At 34.9% G+C, this 19,574-nt stretch overlaps 1 protein-coding gene across 2 annotated transcripts in view; it reads right to left on the bottom strand.

The window, feature by feature from the left end:
• LOC132117207 (nectin-1-like) overlaps window positions 1-17,146 on the bottom strand; it is a 29,065-nt gene extending 11,919 nt beyond the window's left edge. Inside the window, exon 1 of one of the 2 annotated variants that reach the window (XM_059526332.1) lies at window positions 16,362-17,146. In XM_059526332.1, the coding sequence (XP_059382315.1) occupies window positions 16,362-16,413 (52 nt within the window). In that variant the 5' untranslated portion in view covers window positions 16,414-17,146. The remainder of the gene's footprint in view (window positions 1-16,361) is intronic. The other variant, XM_059526331.1, reaches the window with a different exon arrangement.
• Window positions 17,147-19,574: the final 2,428 nt, after the last annotated feature.

The raw sequence follows: 19,574 nt of genomic DNA on the forward strand, positions 1-19,574 counted from the left end.
GTAACACTTTACTAAAAGCCTTTTTGTATAATGCATTATAAAGGGTTATTAGAGACTATAATGCATTCTAATTATTCATAATGTGCATTAATTTGTAATACATGATATCTTGTAACAATTATAAGCGAATATAAGTTGCATAGTGTAACAATGAATTAGTGTTATAATGCATTAATTGTGGTTACAATTATTAATTAGATTGTACAATGTACAAACCCGATTCCAAAAAAGTTGGGACACTGTACAAATTGTGAGTAAAAAAGAAATGGAATAATTTACAAATCTCATACACTTATATTTTATTCACAATAGAATATAGATAACATATCAAATTTTGAAATGCCAAATATTGGCTCATTTTGGATTTCATGAGAGCTACACATTCCGAAAAAGTTGGGACAGGTAACAATAAGAGGCTGGAAAAGTTAAATGTACATATAAGGAACAGCTGGAGGACCAATTTGCAAATTATTAGGTCAATTGGCAACATGATTGGGTATAAAAAGAGCCTCTCAGAGGAGAAGGGTATAAAAAGAACCTCTCAGAGGAGCAGTATCTCTCAGAAGTCAAGATGGGCAGAGGATCACCAACTCTATGGGATTTAAATCCTGCCATGATTAAAAACTGAAAATAAAGGTCTGAAAGGTTGAAACTAAGTGTTCGAAAACTCAAAATCTTACAAAAAAAAGTTTTGCAAGATCGAAAAATAAGATTTGCAAGCTTGCAAAATGTAAAAAAAATAAAAATATCTCTGCAAACATTGTTGTTTTTGAGATTTCCTTCTTCAGAACTGCAACATTTTTTTTACGATGTTGCGCAAAGAATTTTTCAGAGTTTCAAATTTGTCAGTGTTCTCCCACTGTATTAGATTGTTTTCCAGGTTTGAAACCTTGTAAATGGTGATCTGAAAACTGGTGTGCGAATGTGTGAAAAAAAGTTTTGAAACTCTGAAAACAGAGCTTTGCAGGCTTGCAAAGTGGTAAAAAAAAATGTATCTCTGCAAACATAATTTTGTTTTTGATTTTTCCTTCTTCTGAAGTGCAACACTCTTTTTAATGGTGTTGTGCAATCATTTTTTCAGAGTTTCGAATTTGTCAGTGTTCTCCCAGTGTATAGTTTGTTTTCAAGATTTGAAACCTTGTAAATAGTGATCTGTAAACTGGTGTGCGAATAGGTGAAAAAAGTTTTGAAACTCTGAAAACTGAGGTTCGAAAGGGCGAAACTTACTACATTGCATTACATTTGCACATTTGCAGACAATTTTTTCAGAGCTGAGTTTACAACACTCACTTTGCGGAGAGGCTGGAAAAGTATCTCAGTATCTCTCCAAACAGTTGCGAGCTTACGGCTCACGTGATTTGTGGCAGCGTTGTCACGCAGCTCTGCTCTGAAACTCAGACTGAGCGAAAATGAAGCTTCGCAACCTCGCAACTAAAAAAAAGCCTGGAGGGAGGGCCTTCTGCTCTTGGCCAATGCTTTGCTGTCTGCTGACGTACAGTCCAATCACAAGTCGTATTTACTGGAAAAGTGGGATTGACCGACTGCTCCGCCAATGACAAAAGCGCACAGGATACAGAGGATGCACAGATTTCTGGCCACAAGGCAGTCCGGTCTAGGATGGCGTGCGGTCCGGTTCTAAAATAAGTTTACCGACTTGTCGCTGGAATTCACCATACAATTGCCAGTAGCCACTGAGTTTACCACTGATATCTGATAGGCAGGCGTTGCATCAGTATACACACTCACCTCACGCAGCGAACGACTCACTTTCCTGAACTCAGTTTCTTTTTCGGGGGGCGGGGGGTTGGTCCTGTAGCTAATTTCACATAATGATTACAAATTACAAAATCACAATTTTTAAAAAGGTTTTATTGAAAAAATTGCCTTATTAAATGAACTGTTATTTATAAGCTTTTTTCCTTCTGGGGCCTGAAATTGATGAATTTTGGTAAATATTTAGCTAAATGTGTTTTTTATGTGTGTGTGCTGGTAGTAGGCTAGTGCTGGCACCTTGTCTGGTTTAGGCCTGTCATTGATAAATAATGATGACAATAAAACCGCCAGTAGGTGACAGCAAAACCATGGTTTAAGTATTTATTGAATCGTTCAAATCAAACTTTTCATTCAAAACGGCTGATTCTATTAGAAAGGAAACAAGAGAGTCCATTTGAAAGGACTGTTGAATCACTGGCTCACTTAAATCGTTGTTTCAAAATTCCTTCATCTTGGCTGAGCTTTCAACGTTGTTACGGGAAAGGATGAAGCTGATTGGTTAGTTAAATATATATAATTAAATATAGATTTTAAAATGTCTCAATTAATATAGCCTATAGTGATTGCAGAAAAAAGTTAACCATGGATTCATAAATTTGTAATAGGCAATTATTTATAATTTTACTGAAATATTTTAATGCAAGTAAAAAAATACACTGTACACCTTTCTGAATATTTAAATATAATATCTAAATATTCTTTTGGATGCACTATAGAAGTCACTTTAATTGTAATATTCAGTCTCTACATGAAGAGAGAGTCAGTGGTCCACTGCGTGAGGAAAGTGAGTCGCCAGCTGAGGAAAGTGAGGTGAGTGTGTATACTGATGCACCGCCGGCCTATCAGATATCAGTGGTAAACTCAGTGGCTACTGGCAATTGTATGGTGAATTCCAGCGACAAGTCGGTAAACTTATTTTAGAACCGGACCGCACGCCATCCTAGACCGGACCGCCTTGTGGCCAGAAATCTGTGCATCCTCTGTATCCTGTGCGCTTTTGTCATTGGCGGGTGTTGTAAACTCAGCTCTGAAAAAATTGTCTGCAAATGTGCAAATGTAATGCAATGTAGTAAGTTTCGCCCTTTCGAACCTCAGTTTTCAGAGTTTCAAAACTTTTTTCACCTATTCGCACACCAGTTTACAGATCACTATTTACAAGGTTTCAAATCTTGAAAACAAACTATACACTGGGAGAACACTGACAAATTCGAAACTCTGAAAAAATGATTGCACAACACCATTAAAAAGAGTGTTGCACTTCAGAAGAAGGAAAAATCAAAAACAAAATTATGTTTGCAGAGATAAAAAATTTTTTACCACTTTGCAAGCCTGCAAAGCTCTGTTTTCAGAGTTTCAAAACTTTTTTTCACACATTCGCACACCAGTTTTCAGATCACCATTTACAAGGTTTCAAACCTGGAAAACAATCTAATACAGTGGGAGAACACTGACAAATTTGAAACTCTGAAAAATTCTTTGCGCAACATCGTAAAAAAATGTTGCAGTTCTGAAGAAGGAAATCTCAAAAACAACAATGTTTGCAGAGATATTTTTATTTTTTTACATTTTGCAAGCTTGCAAATCTTATTTTTCGATCTTGCAAAACTTTTTTTGTAAGATTTTGAGTTTTCGAACACTTAGTTTCAACCTTTCAGACCTTTATTTTCAGTTTTGAATCGTGGCAGGATTTAAATCCCATACAACTCCCCCAATGCTGTGGCGAAAAATAGTAGTAGACAGCAAAACTTTTACCATGTAAAAAAAATATATATTTCAAATAAATGCTATTCTAAATGCCATTTTTTAAATTTGTCACAGTTTTCTTACAAATATTAAGGAGCACTGTTTTTGACACAGCAATTTTTAAATTAAGTAAAACTGTTTTCAACATAATTTCATGTAATAATAATAATAATAAAAAATTAAAAATCTTGAGCACTAAATCAGCATTTCTAAAGGATCACGTGACAACGAAGACTGTAACAATGACTGCTGAAAATTTTGCTTTGCCACCACAAAAATAAAATATATTCAAATTAAAAACAGTTGTTTTTATATCACAATGTTACTGTTTTTACAGCATTTTGGATCAATTAAATGCAGCCTGGGTGACCTTAAGATACTTCTTTCTAAAATATACAAAAATATAGAAAATAAACAAGCTGAAAACAATCTAACTAAAAAACTTTTAGTGCTTTTCTATTAAATTAAGTCAACTATACATCAGATTGGTTTCTTCTTTAAATTATAAAAAAACAATATGAATGGTATGATAATGACTATACTAAAACTAAAATAATGGGAAAAAAACTTAAGATAACATGTAGAAATAAAAACAGTATCTTAAGCATGCAGAATAACATAAGTGAACAATTACGTAATTGTGGCATCCATAACTGTAATCAAGATTAGAAATTTGATTAATTGTGCAGCCATATATATATATATACTGTATATATATGGCTGCAAAATTAATCATATATATATCAATTTGTATTTTATTTGACTCTTTATTTAAAATCATGCTAGAGCTGGGGGCAATTAACTCAGTAACTTCCCATATGGGTACATTCAGCTTGTTGTCTTACAAAGACTTTATCCACCAAGACAATGGCATATGGAAGACAAAGAGTAAAGAAAGATGTAGACGAATCTCTTTACCGTGGGCCTATAGCTGGTAAATAAGGTGCAGCAACTCCATGCAACTGAGACTGGGCTTAGATGTAGTTGTCTAAAAATAGTAGGGTTTAAGAACCACGGCAACAATAAGATACAGAGAGGTACTTCACCCGCCCTGGCTAAAGGGTGTTGTGTCTGTAAACACAGCCAGGGTTTACATGCGGGATGTGTGCGTGATACTCCAATCCCAAGCCTCTACATAGCCAGAGGACTCCTAGTGCTAAACCTCTTAAAACAGGAGACATCCCTTCTCCAAAATAATGCTGCACTTTATAGAGGCAAAGTCCCTTACATAACCGTAAACAACATTTCTCCTTTTTTTGGGGGGGGGGGGGGGGATTCTAGTCCTTTCTGAGGCAGGGAGGTTCAGATATGTCAGTAGTGGTATTTACATCTTTTAAATGATGCCAAAAAGAGTGTATGGGATTCAAAACGAAAAATATTTATCTTTTATTGACAGAAATTAGTTTGAGTAGGAGGTAAACATTACTTTGTGGTTAATTTCAGAGTTTGTAATAATTAAGGTCAAATTAATAGACAACATGGCTATAAATCTGTTCAGTTATGAAAGAGAATGTAGACTATTAAAAAAAATGCTAAAAAGAGACCAAAAATACAGACAATAAAATGAATAAATTTATATGTTTTTTTAAATATGAAACTGTACATACAGAAAGAGAATGGAGCCTATTAAAAAATAAATAAATACAAATACACACACTAAAATCTAAATCTAAAATAATAATTCATCAAAAATAAAGAATGTACCTAATTCAAATAAATCAAGTTAATCTGTGATGTTTGACTATATAATACATCATATATATGATATATGTATCACCACAGAGTCAAATGGGACATTAATGGAATGATTTAGAAAAATAAAATGTCTGTTTCAGAAAAAAAACAGATTAAGATATTCAGGACATAAATTTAATAATGCAGTCCTTAAGTCTTTGGTCACTATAGATAGGGTAAGCTTTAATACAAAAACAACAACAACAAAAAAATAAATGTGAGTCAGTGGCAGGCAGAAAGCCGGTCCTGGATTAGAGCAGACTGATGTTCCTGGGCTTTAGGACTGCTCATGAGCCTGCGCAAACACAGCAAAGCCCTGCTGAATGGGGGGCTGCTGGACGACAGGTTAGAGGAGGTTAGCGACAGCAGCAGATTACAGCACTCAGGATATTGAAGTTCAGCATTGCTTCCAACCGCATGAGAGAACATTAGTACACCGCCCTATGCATGATACTGCATTAACCTGCATTACAGATACCTACATAAAGAGAGATGCCATCCGCACGCCCCTGTCATTCACAGATAAACAGTTACTCTTGAAATCATTTACTGTTTGTGATATACATTAGTCATGTTTGGGGCAATATGGCCAGATTTGCAGATCATATTTCGGAAATAGACAGGCAGAGAACCAGTGGTGCGTCTGCAGCTCAGGATTATATTACATTTTATCACCTTTTATGAAAAGATTCAGCACTCTAAGCAGTAAGTAATCATTTTTTTAGAGTACATTCAGTTTTTGAGATGATTCACATGCTATATTACATGTCTGATAATTTGAGAGCAGCACTGAATCAGTGAATTGAACTCAAGAATCGGATCAGTCTGATTCACAAACAAATTATTTAAATCTATGTTTTTATGAACTGAACCAACAGTTTCAGTGAAAAGATTTGACATATTCATGATTTATTCATGATGTGGATTATAGTTTTTCACATAAAATTACTGATTGTCTTTGGAAGACATTTATCTAAATTGTCTAAATTGTGAGATAAAAAAGTCATAACAGCTTTTTTTATTTTGTCTCAGAGACAAAGAAAAATAAAATGATAAAATATAAACTCTGAGCAAGTACAATCATTAAATACTGAAAGAAACTGAGATCTTATATATATTCTATATATTCATCAGCTGATTTGCCAATGTTGACTCAAACACACACACACACAAAAATGAACAGAAGCCAGTTTCAATAGAAAGACCAAACTACAAGTTGATGAAAACACAACATTTCTCACCAGGACTTAAATCTGTGACAGAAACTAAAACAGGATTTGTCATCTGGACATGATGACCTGACACGCTGGGCTGGACTGTGCTTCACAAGTCAGCTGTCATGACACTGAGCACAAAAGCTAATGAGAACTGAAAGCCCTCCGTCAACAAAGGGGACCAAGAACACAGTCCTAACTGCTGTTCAGCTGTCCAGTCTCCTCACTGCATTCTTGAGTCAATTGGAAAAGACACAGACATTTCCACACAGCATGCACTGTCAGCTCAGAAACTTGTTCAGACATTTGTTGCCTAATAAAAAAGCAAATAGAGTTTCACAGCTTTGCCTCTTATGATATTAAAGGATTAGTTCACCCAAAATTCTGTCATTATTTACTCACCCTCATTCCAAACCTGAATGAACAAATCTGCTTTACATGCAATTCAGTTTTGTTCTTTGAAACCACAATAAAATGATGAATGTTCGAAAGGATGCAAAATCCCCATAAAAGTATCATGGAACTATGCAATATCCCAAGTGTTTAGACACATTTAAAATGGGTACAGATATGATAAAATGCACTGCTATGCAGATGTAATTTTAAGTGTTCTGACGCAAGCAGAGGCTTGCACAACTTTACAGCAATATAGTATATATTATAATACCCAAGTCACACTTGTCATTCAAACATGGCTACTCTTAAATGTCATATGACCTCATTTCCTCCACTCTGCTGGAGGACTGATGAGCTCTGGTCTCTGAGCTGATTAAAAGCTTTGAGAAACGAGAGCTACAGTGTATCCAACACCTATGAAAAAGGCTGATGAACATTCCCAGTCATTCTATGAGTAAAATTAACAATGTTTACTCAGTCTTTCTATATATGTGGGAAAGTCATGGCTTAGCGGTTAGAGAGTTTGACTCCTAACCCTAAGATTGTGGGTTTGAGTCTCAGGCCGGCAATACCACGACTGAGGTGCCCTTGAGCAAGGCACCAAACCCCCAACTGCTCCCCGGGCACCGCAGCATAAATGGCTGCCCACTGCTCTGATATGTGTGTTCACTGCTGTGTGTGTGCACTTTGGATAGGATACATGCAGAGCACGAATTCTAAGTATGGGTCACCATACTTGGTTGTATGTCATGTCAAAAATCCCACAAAATATGTAATAACCAAAGGTTCACTATTAAAGGGATAGTTCACCTAAGAATGAAAATGACCCCATGATTTACTTATCCTCAAGCCATCCTAGATGTAAATTACTTTCTTCTTTCAGACCAATACAATCAGAGTTATATTAAAAATGTCCTGGCTCTTCTGAGATTTATAATGGCAGTGAATGGGGGCCAAGATTTTGAAGCCCAAAAAAGTGCATCCATCCATCATAAAAAGTACTCCACATGGCTCCAGAGGTTTAATAAAGGGTTTCTGAAGTGAAGGGATGCATTTGTGTAAGAAATATTCCATTACAAGTTCCATTAAATGTCGTTTGAACATTTACGAGAGATAAGCATTTCAGTGGATGAAGTATGATGTAAGCGTAGCACAAGCTCTGGTGAGAATGCGTTATCAAATCATATTTTTTTTGGTGTACTATTAATACGCACTTTCATGAGATTGGGCTTCGCAAGTAATTTATATATGAAAATTATTATATTCAGTGGCTACTTTTCTTAGTGATTTACAGTTTATCAGGAAGTGATGATTTTGTATTTTTTAACTCGTTGGATGGAAACAGTGCTAGTTTTATGTGATATTCCTATTTTGCGCACAAGTTAAATTTGCAACTTTGGATGGAAACCTGACTACAGTCTTAACATCAGAAAAAGTTCAAAACATTATTATTCACTCACACCTTTTGGAAATAAAAGGTATGAATGCTGTCACTAGTTCCTTTTGCCTAAAGGGTCCACATCGGTAGCTTAATTTAGGTACATACAGTATTAGTAAAATGTACATATTGTTAAATAAAAGGTACAAAAGTTTGACCGCTTTCACACGTTTTTTTTTTTTTTTTTCTCTGAGAGTGCAGAACCTTGTAGGAATTTTACTACCTGTTGATAAGTGCTCATACATTTAGTTTCTAGTCCCACCCTGACATGACTAAGAACTAAAAAATGCCTGTTTATATGCAAGTCAATAGCTTTTGCCTAGCACTCTTGCACAACTCAATTGTGAAATTTCCTTTTTCTGCTTCACTGCTTGTGTTAGGATCAGGAGTGAGCATATCTCAGGTACCCTTTTATCCTCAAAGTTGAGCCCTGTCGATCTCCACAAGAATGTTCAAGAAGATTTTTGATTATAATACACTCTTCTATGTTACCCGGGACAGTTATCATAGGTCTTAGGAGAGTGAAAATAACTCTGTTCTTTAATTTTCCCCTTTATTAGAATCATGGTGATCTAGTATCTCACAGGTTTGATACTAATGAAGAACCTATGGAAAGCAATGACTTAAACCCAAGCACAGATAAAGGATGAGAAGTCAATTGTTGAGAGGATTTTCACATTATTCATCACTCTAACAAAAAGTTCAAACCAAATCTGTGAACAGCTCATGAATACTAAAATAGCTAGCTTGTGCTTCCTTACTTTTTGTGAATGTGTGAAACAGCAATTATTTTAACAATACCATCAGAAGCACAAAAGCATTTCTACACTGCTGTTTTCCCTGAGAGCTGTCCATCATGATACTCATCACAATTTGCTCTATCTCTACGTACTAGGCTGTTAATCTAAAAGCAGACAGGCAAAGCTGGCGATATCCGCAAAAGTGCTGCGAACTGCTTTAATATGCCAACAAGCCATTGTGATAGCAGAAAAACAACATTGAAGTCTGTTCTTAATTTTCAAAAAGAAACAGTTCAAAGACAATCCTCAAACTCAAGATAACACATGTAGCCATCAATGAAAAGTTTTAATAAGAAATTCTCTCCTTTCTGTGGAAATCACTTCTTGAAATACACAACGGATACTTGTAACCATTTATTTGAAAATATATTGTCATGCTTATAGGCCTGCAGGTATGACAGATGTCATCATCTAATATTATAGCAAACATAATAGGGAACAGAAACATATCTACACAGCTTTGTCCATATCTTAATGAAAAAATATTTTAATTTCAACGTTGAAATACTTACTCTATTCCAGCTTGATATGCAGAGACATTAGACAACTTTGCTCTATACTCAACCATGAAGCAGGATTATCCAATGACAATGCTGTCCATTGTTGGTCATTATTCTGTTTGGTGACTTTAGTGGTGTGGATATTACACACTTCAGCTTTAATACTAGTAGTGGATGAAGCTAACCAGAGCTGAGTACTACAGCAGTACACTGCCTTAAGCAAGCTATCATACTTAATATGATGTGCCAGTAAGCCGTGAGAGCCCTCTCTGTGAATCAGTCAGGGTTATCAACTTTCACCAGTGGACCTACCATTACATGCAGTGACACTGCTCTACAACACTCTACAACGCTCAGATGTACAGAGGATGACAGCCAGATGAGATGAGATTGGTGTTGCTTACACAGTGTTTGAATAAAACACTTTTTTTCTAAACTCTTGTTTCTTTCACTTTTTTTTTTTTTTGCTGTTGTGATGATTAGCCATGCAAAGTTTAAGAAGGACAGGAGAACATAATGATTGTAACAATAGAAATGACAAAAAACTGAAACAAAAAAATTACAAAAGCACAAAAAAATTACTAATTATTCAACTGAAAATATAAAAATACAACTAAATTGAAATATTAATATAATAATAATAAAGCATGTTATAAATAAACTCTTCTAAAAGAGTAAAAAATCTCTTTTACTCTAACAGTGCTGTAATTTGCTTGGGATGATATGCAAGAAAGGGTTACTGAAAAAACAATGAACAACTCTTTTCGGTGAATGGCTTCAAAAGTCACTGAGATGAACCAAAATCCCCACCACTACAGAACACTCTTAATCCAGATTTATTTGATATCCATTTCTGATGAATTTTTACCCCATGGTACTGATTTGCGTCTGGTGGGTTGGTACAGTTGAATCATGTTAGCGATTAGTCCCTCAACTTAATCACAGCTCATCATTACTCAAGCTCAGAGCTGGCTTATGCCAATGCCGTGGTTTTAGTACAATGACCTGTTGCTGGAGTTCAGCCCTTTACTACATTACCCACGGACTACTGCATCGCCTGTTTAGAAAAGACTCCCAGTATTGCCATGGCAATGGGCCAGGGGATAACAGATGGTGGGAGCGTGTGCTCAGTGGCAGTTAAAGCGGGAGCGCTGATAGTAAGGGGGGAAAGTGGGTCAGGATCAGCCACAGCAGGACCAGACAATGCTTAACACCAGACAGGCCACACACACACATATACAATGTTCTTCAATAATTCCTTCTAATTAGAGCTGCAAATGGAAGAATGCATTCATATTTCACAGGGATTTAAAAAATGCAAGTTCTCTTTTCATTATTCAAAAAGTCTTTCTACATTTCACATCTATATTAAATTTTGTTATGTTCTTAGCAATTATTTTCATACCAAGGTGAGTTCTGATACACATTTACGTTAACTGACATGTAGAAATAAATGCTGTAAGAAAAAGCCTGCACGCGCTTCACATTTTTCACACACATCAACTTTCTGATGCTGTTAATCATTTAAAAAAATCCGCTGAGATTGTTGTTAATGAAGTTCACCAGCTGCTAAACATCCTGCTGTTTCCTTAGCTGTGCTTCCTCCTATATCAAGATGACATGAAGTCGAGATGACATGAAACCAGTTTCTGTGGTTGTTACTGAGTGACAACAGTTCAGAATTCATACTCAAGTTTCAACCCCTAGTGATGTTCTATTTTGGGATCTTCTAAAGGAAAAAGTAGATGAACTATAGGCGGCATTATCCAAAACACTATAGATGCAGCAATCCAAAATAAATTATGCATAATTTGTTGGATTCATACACAAATCATGCAAATGTACAAATATGTTTGTACTATGGCACCATCTTTGCAACAAAGCACATTTGTCAAAGGCTTGTTCAAACAAATCCAAGGCACAATTAATAAGGGTGAATCTCAAAAAACCTGGCAAAAACATGCTCAGGTCACCATTTACTCCAATATCAAAAGAAATAATAATAATAAAAATAAATTTTGCATAGAAAATGTGATGTTTTATTTGTTTTGCATTGTTTCTTATGTATTTTAGGGCAAACATGCATACTTTACCTCTCAGTTCTCACTTCTGTAAAGCAAAAACTAGTCCAAAAAAATAAATATCCAGATTTCAAACGTAATAAACACCTTTGTCTCACTTCTGCTGACTATGGGGAACTGGAAGACGTACAGGAGGAAGATGGAAGTAGCATGTGTCGCGCGCACACCTCTGGGAAATGTAGGAGCAAAGGAAACAAAGTTTACTTACTTTAGCAAAGGAAAACCAGTCTACTCTTGGCTTATTTTGATGTTTTTCTTTACAAATCCTCATTTGGTGCTTCTAATTAGTGACTAGCATTTTGTTTTGTTCTCTCTCCATGCTCGTCACGAACCACACAGCACTGACGAACTACAACACCCATCTGCATGTCTTCTGGTTCCCCACGGTCAACCGTAGTGAGAAAAAAAAGTGTTTATTATGTTTGAAATCTGGATATTTATCTTACAAAAATGCATGGATCATACCCCTACCCCGAGCTGTGTGAGGGACGTTTTATTACAGATGCACGCACTTTATTTCACGTCTTCTGAAATGTTGACAACAAACACCGCTTACCCCATTGAAAGGTTTGGAAGAGCAAGGACAATTTTAATATAACTTCGATTGGATTATTCTGAATTAAGCTTCAAAGGTTAGTAGAAGATGGGGTGAACTAACCCTTTAATAGCTGAGTACAAACAGCACAAAGAAAATACTGCTGCATATCCCACTATAGAGATAAATCCAGCATGCTGCACATGTGACTGCTTGAGCTGTTGATTTACTCCCCAACACAAGCGGATTGCCTTCACTTTCACGAAAAAAACAATCACAATACACCAGATGGTTCTTAAGTGTAGCATAGTGTCTAGGAAATCTCAGATGGCCCATGTGTTTGTAAATAGGCAGACTCTGCAGACTTATGCTGTTACATACCAAGCAGTGCATCTGATGTTACATTTACATTTGTAAATCCAGTTCAATACTACACTAAACATGCTGTGTGGTCTTGAACTGGATTTAGCAATGTAAATTTACTAATGTTCTGGCATGTAATTATGGTGGCTCATGCTCAACAAGACCCACTTGTTACTTTTAAAGGACTAGTTCACCCAAAAATGAAAATTTGCTTGTGATTTACTCCCCATCGAGGCATCCCAGGTATGACTATTATTTCAGATGAAACCAGTCGGCGTTATATAAAAAATTGTCCTGGATTTTCCAAGCTTTATAATTGTTGCAGTTGAACAGTACACAAGTTGTCAAATAAAGCTTGCACATTCATAATAAAACGTATCGCACATGGCTCTGGATGCTGAATGAAGGCCTTCTGTAGTGAATCCATATGTTTTTGAAAAAAAAAAGTCCATATTTCAAACATAATAAACACTTTTCTCTCACTTCCGGTATTTGTCATAAGCGAAAGCCGAATGTGTGGGCTTTATTTGAAGAATTGTGGACTGTTCAAATGCAACACCCCCTTACTGCAATTATAGAGCTTGGAGTAGCCAGGACAATTTGTATTATAACTCCGACTGGATTCGTCTGAAAGAAGAAAGTCATATACACCTAGGATGACTTGAGTAAAACACAGTATAATTTTCATTTTTGGGTGAACTAAGCCTTTAAAAGATTCAGATCAACCAGCAAATTTTAATATTACACAAAGATAACCCAAGTAAATACAAAATGCAGATTGAAATAATGATTTCATTTATTAAGGGAAAAAGGCTGTCCAATCCTGCCCGGCATTATGTGAAAAAGTAACTGCCCCTAAATCTAATAACTGGTTGTTCCACCCTTTACATCAACAACTGCAATCAATCGTTTGTGATAACTGGCCACGAGTCTTTCACATCGCTGTGGAGCAGGGCCATGCAAAGACATTTTGAGGGGCAGTGGCCCACACCAAAAAAAAAGAACTGACTCATCTTCAATGGAAGATAGGAGAGAGTGGGGTAAGTTGAGCCAGTTGGTAAGTTGACCCACTCACTCTCAGCAATACATAGGCTTATTACTGTTATAGTTTTCATGAATAACCATTGCTATATAGATGAGAACTTTGTCTAGTGCCCTTATGAATGCTGTTGGCACGACTTTGTGAAAATTTAACTACAATATGAAATAGCATAGATGTAACATACATGTTCTACAGATCTCTGCACTAGTGTTACATGCAACTGTTTTGATAGTTTTGATAAGGTTTCTGACAGATAATATCATGATGTGTTTTCTTTTTTTTTTGCATTTCTCTTACCGAATGTGGTATCCTGTCAGCAATAACATGTCTGTGGGCTCTTTTGATTGGCATCAGTTTAAGTTCTGGTAATGTTGCCAGATATTGCTATGAAATATATAAAAAATAAATAAATACAAATATCTTTCCACCTGTAGTTACTAATGGCCAAAAAACTTTGGTGTTCAACATATTGTTTCAAAAATGTAAACTATTAAATACTGAAATTTAAACTTCATTTGGTTGATGTTGATTTTAATTATTATTTATTTCACATGGGTTTGAATCAGATTCGGTCAGATGCTCATTTTACACACAGATGGTGCATCTTACCCACTGACTCGACTCGGGTCAACTTACCCCAAACCCGGGGCAAATTGAGCCTTTTTTTTTATAAGAAACCATATTTTTAGAACCCTTTGTCATAGATACATTCTGATCATAAAAATAATTCCAAACAAAGCCACAAAGCTATTTTGCGTCTCTGAGCAACATGATGGTGTTGATCGTTCCTTAATGAATGAGTCACTTGCTGCTGTTTTAATTTCACATATAAAGTATATTTTATTATTTAAATAACTTCAAATATCAGTATTCAATGTTTTATGTTTTATATATCAAAACATTATTTATGCATGTGTACTTTGTAACGGCAGGTTAAATGCATTCATGTCTCTCATTAAGCAGTGTGAATTCAACATGCCACTTCAGATGCAGCTTCTGTATTGATTTCATTTGCTTGGTAACAATCCAGATGTCTTATTATTCTAATTCACTGATTAAAAGTAAGAATTTCACTCAAAAGATAAATGGACACTTTTAGATAAAATGACTTCATAAAGTTAAAAATGCCCATAAAATGTAAAAATAAGTCTAAACTTATTGGAAAAGATGAATTTCTCTCAAGTGTGAACTGACCACCACACAGAATATGAAGAATATTAAAAACATTTGGAGTCAGCTGTCCAAGGCAGTCCTTAAGGTACCAGCACAATAACACACTCAGCTAAATATTGTCTTATTATCGTTATCGATAAAATGCAGCAGCGAGGGTTATCTTCAATGAGCCAAAAAAAGCTCACGTTACTCCTCTCCTCATCAGGTTACACTGGCTACCAGTAGCTGCTCGCATCAAATTCAAGGTACTGATGCTAGCCTACAAGACGACCACTGGCACGGCACCAACTTACCTAAACTCATTGGTTAAATCTTATGTGCCCTCCAGAAGTTTGCGCTCTGCAAGTGATCTCATCTTTTTTGCCTGCACTTAACCAACTAACACTAGCACTTTTCCTTTTCTTGTCTTTTAATTAAAAAAAAAACAAAACAATGTGCGTTCTATACTAACTGAGACTTGTCATGGCACTTGTATACTGTTGTTGTTCTCTTGTTGACCTGACTGCTTCTATTGTTCTCATTTGTAAGTCGCTTTGGATAAAAGCGTCTGCTAAATGATTAAATGTAAATGTAAATTCCGGGAATTTTTTTTTTTTTTTTTCAATATCACACACCCCTAGCTCTCACCATGGCTCACTGGAGTCCCAAAGCCTTAGAAATGACTTTATAACCCTTTCCAGACTGATGCATGTTTTCTTTTTTTGTCTCACCTGTTCTTGAATTTCTTTAGATCGCACCATGATGTGTTGCTCTTTAAGCATGTTAAGCTTTGTAAGACAGGTTCAATTTAAGTGATTTCTTGATTCAACAGGTTTGAGTTTGGAAGTAAACAGGTCTGAGTGTGGTTAATCACAGGTCTTTCATGATTTAACATGAGGGGGGCAATTCATTTTTCACGTAGGGCCAGGCAGGTTTGGACAGCTTTTTTCCCTTAATAAATGAAATCATAATTTAAAAACTGCCTTTTGTATTTACTTGCATAGTCTTTGTATAATATTAAAATTTGTTTGATGATCTGAATCTTTTAAGTGTGACAAATGTGCAAAAAAATAAAATAAAATAAAAAACAGAAAGGGGGCAAAAAACTTTTCACAGCACTGTATGAATATGAACACTTTTCATCAATTCATGTATGTTCTACAGGAAACATGGGGAATTTAAATAGTACAGTAAGCAGAAATAAAACAAATCAGTAATAAGATTTGGTCAGAAAAACAACATGTTCAATACTGAAGAATGACCAACTAGTTTGAACAATATTTTGTTTTTAACCAAGTAACACTTTAATACAAAATGTATTCTTTAATATCGGTTCTATGATAAATTGCATGGTGAACCTCTAAAAAGCAGCACACATTTATAAATGTCTAAGTAAAATGAAAAATAAATAGCATTTTCTAAATTATTATTGTTACTGTTGTTATAACTATTATTATTGATAATTAATGGAATATTATTAGCATAACTACTGCTATTAATACTTTAAACGCAGCTTTTAATGAATGATTTAGCTGTTATTGTTTTTAATAGTATGTAATAGAACATATTGAAAAAAAGACTCTGTCTTACCTCGTATCAAGACGATGGACATCAGTGGAAGAAGCAATTTCATAAACATCATGGTCTTTTTGAAGATGTACCGATTTCAAAACAAGTGGTGCGGTATGAGTTTAACAGAAAGCACAATCCCTTAGAGAACAAGTATCCGGGTTCCCCATTTATTGAGATGTGACAGGAAAACTGAAGATATTTAGATGTCCAGTTCTTAATTTGAATTTGATAGTCTGTCCGTATGGGCACCAGGCGCTGGACCAAGCCCTTAAATTCTCAGATTGAGTAAAACCATTACGCGCTTCGAGGCGCACTTTGAACTGCGCGCGTGGGCAGCGGATCGAACATAAATCAGCTTAAAGCTCTGAGATTAAAGAAGAATGGTAGACCGTACCAACATAAACCTCAGGTCTCGGTCCAGTTGCAGCCTAGTCTAAACGTTTGGTTTTCTTCGTTCAGTTGCCGTTCTATCGTCCTGAAGCGGTTATCCTCGTCCACGCGCTTCTGACAAAAGTCTCAAACATCACCTGTTCTGAGGAAACTCGTCGTATTTACTTTACCTAACATAAACCCTGGTCCCTGCTAAACTGTAGGATGTTTAAGAAGCGTCAAATGACGCTAACCAGCAGAGGATTCAAAGTTGCGCCCAACTTGCAGCTCTCGTTTGATTCGCCCGGTGATTGAGGGCAATACGATTAATGGATCACAGCTTCAGGCGAGCAATAAAAGTAAAACTACGTGTTTGTGAATAACTCATCGCGCGTTTTAACAGTATGGTCTATCACTGAGCAGTTTTAATGTGTGATAAACGCCCAAATTCTGCTTTGTAAAGTATTTTGGGATATTTAAACACAGAATTTATTGTGCAAGCGCGTGTCAAAGGTCCAGCTTGTCCTACACCTCCCTCTGTTGCTCCAAAATGAACATGCAATTTCAGAACTGCATTGCAGTGTCAAATGTTAAAACAATAATAATGAGAGGAGTATATTTATGTTCTAAAATAATGTAATAAAATAAAATGTAGTATAAATTCTATTACCAAAGACACTGCAATCGTATAGGATTACATTACATTGCATTAAATACTTTTGTCCAAAAATTTGTGCAAAACTTGAGGAAGGCCAATTCATGCTGTATTTTGAAACAGAATAGCTGATATGGAAACAGTTTTTTTTTTTTTAAATAACTTCAGTAAAACTGTGATGCACGGTAAACATTTCATCCCAATACATAAAAAGTTAACTGCTTCATTAAACTAAATAGCACTTTTAAAAAATTTAGGATGAAAAAATTGTCATGACTGATACGACAAATAGTTCAGAGAATGAATAATAAAAACGTAATAAAAATTACTAAAATTGAGTACATTTTTTAAGATAGGTATGGAATTTAGATTGTAAATCGCAATAAATTTGCTTTGGTATTATAACATGAAAACATTGCTTATAGTAAATAAGATTATTCCTATGATACTTTGGGAAGTATGATTGTGAAATAAATGTTTGTTGTTGTGTTAATTAAATTAAATAGCCATTTTTCATCTTAATTTGTTGGGACTCCAAAGCAATAAATTAATGAGAAACACTTGTATGGTACAGATGAATTAATCTTTTCATTTGATGTGAAGGCCAGGTTGTCATGGCTTATTTTGAAATCCTTTCAAATGTAAAACATCCTCTTTACACTCCGGCAGCATTGTTATCAGCTGAGGCAAATTAACAATTCAAAATAGAGCAGTGGAATTAATTCTCAACTTAAGCAATGAGCTGTCAGTGCTTTTCAAAAAGCACACGTTGTCACTTAAGGAAAGACTGGAGATGTCACTCTCTTTAATCTCTTAAATAAATAAATAATCATTCATTCCCATGGAAAATAAAGCAACAATAATAACTGGTGTGTGTGATATTCACCTGTCTAGAAACAGGATTTGTCTGAGGTGCAGATTGACTGAAATCTTAGCGGTATTGAATATACCTGCATTCATCTTAGAAAATGACAAGGCCTTTTACATGCTAATTTGTGCTTTAATTGAAATGCATAGAGCAACAAACAAATAGTTCACTAGGGCACACCCACGGTGTTTACTGAAAATAAAAAGCAAAAGAACCAAATGATTGGCAGCTGTCAGGGCACAACAGATCTGACATTTTTACTTCCATATAATGTAGTAATGTTAAATAGTTTACATTTAAATGAGCAAAAAGCACATGCAAATATATATATTTTATTAATATGACCGATATTTATATTTCCTAAATATTTATATATCATATTTAGGAAATGATGGACCAATGCAAATATTGAAAAGAAAAATATATTTTTTTTTATTCTTTTCTGCTGATGTTTGTTTATTTGTTTATTTTTTCAGAAAGTGATATGTTTATAAAAAAGTAATCGATACCTTAAGGTTTTCCATTGTTGGCCTTCTAAATCAACAGCAATTTATAGCTTGTTTATCTTAATTAAATTATTTTGTTGTTTAATATCAATTTAAAAATGCTATTTTTGGTTCACAACATATTAACTAATGTTAAAATATGGAATTTTACATGAAAATGTTTAAATTAAAAAAATACCATAAATTGACCATACATTGACAATAACTAATATAATAAACGCTGCAGTTAATCAGTGACTGATGTGACTTTTTTTTACTCTATTCATACAGAAAAATTGATAAACTACACTATTAAATTGAAGACTGAAGACATGAAGACATTTATAATGTTAAAAAAGTTTGTTATTCTTTTGAACTTTCTACTAATCAAAGAACCCTAAAAGACTTTGTCATGGTTTCCACAAAAACATTAAGCAGCACAACATTTTCAACATTGATTATAAGAAGACATTTTTCTTGAGCATATTAAAATGATTTCTTAAGGATCATGTGACACTGAAGACTGGAGTAATGATGCTGAAAAGTCAGCTTTGCTATCACAGTAATAAACTGCATTTTAAAATATATTAAAACTGAAAACAGTGATTTAAACTGTAACAATATTTCACAATATTTTTTGCTTTTTTAAGTGTTTTTCATCAAATAAATGCATCCTTAGTGAGCAAAGAGACTTATTTTAAAAACATTTAAAAACTGGACTCCAAACTTTTGAACAGTAGTGTAATAGCAAACATAAATAATGAAACATCTTGTAAATACATACTTCTTATACTTGGAATTCTCTGATAGCTCAAGGCAAAAAGAATCATTGTGGGAAACTCTGGATAACATTT

This window comes from Carassius carassius, chromosome 36 (assembly GCF_963082965.1).
Source record: "Carassius carassius chromosome 36, fCarCar2.1, whole genome shotgun sequence".
Classification (NCBI taxonomy): Eukaryota; Metazoa; Chordata; class Actinopteri; order Cypriniformes; family Cyprinidae; genus Carassius; species Carassius carassius.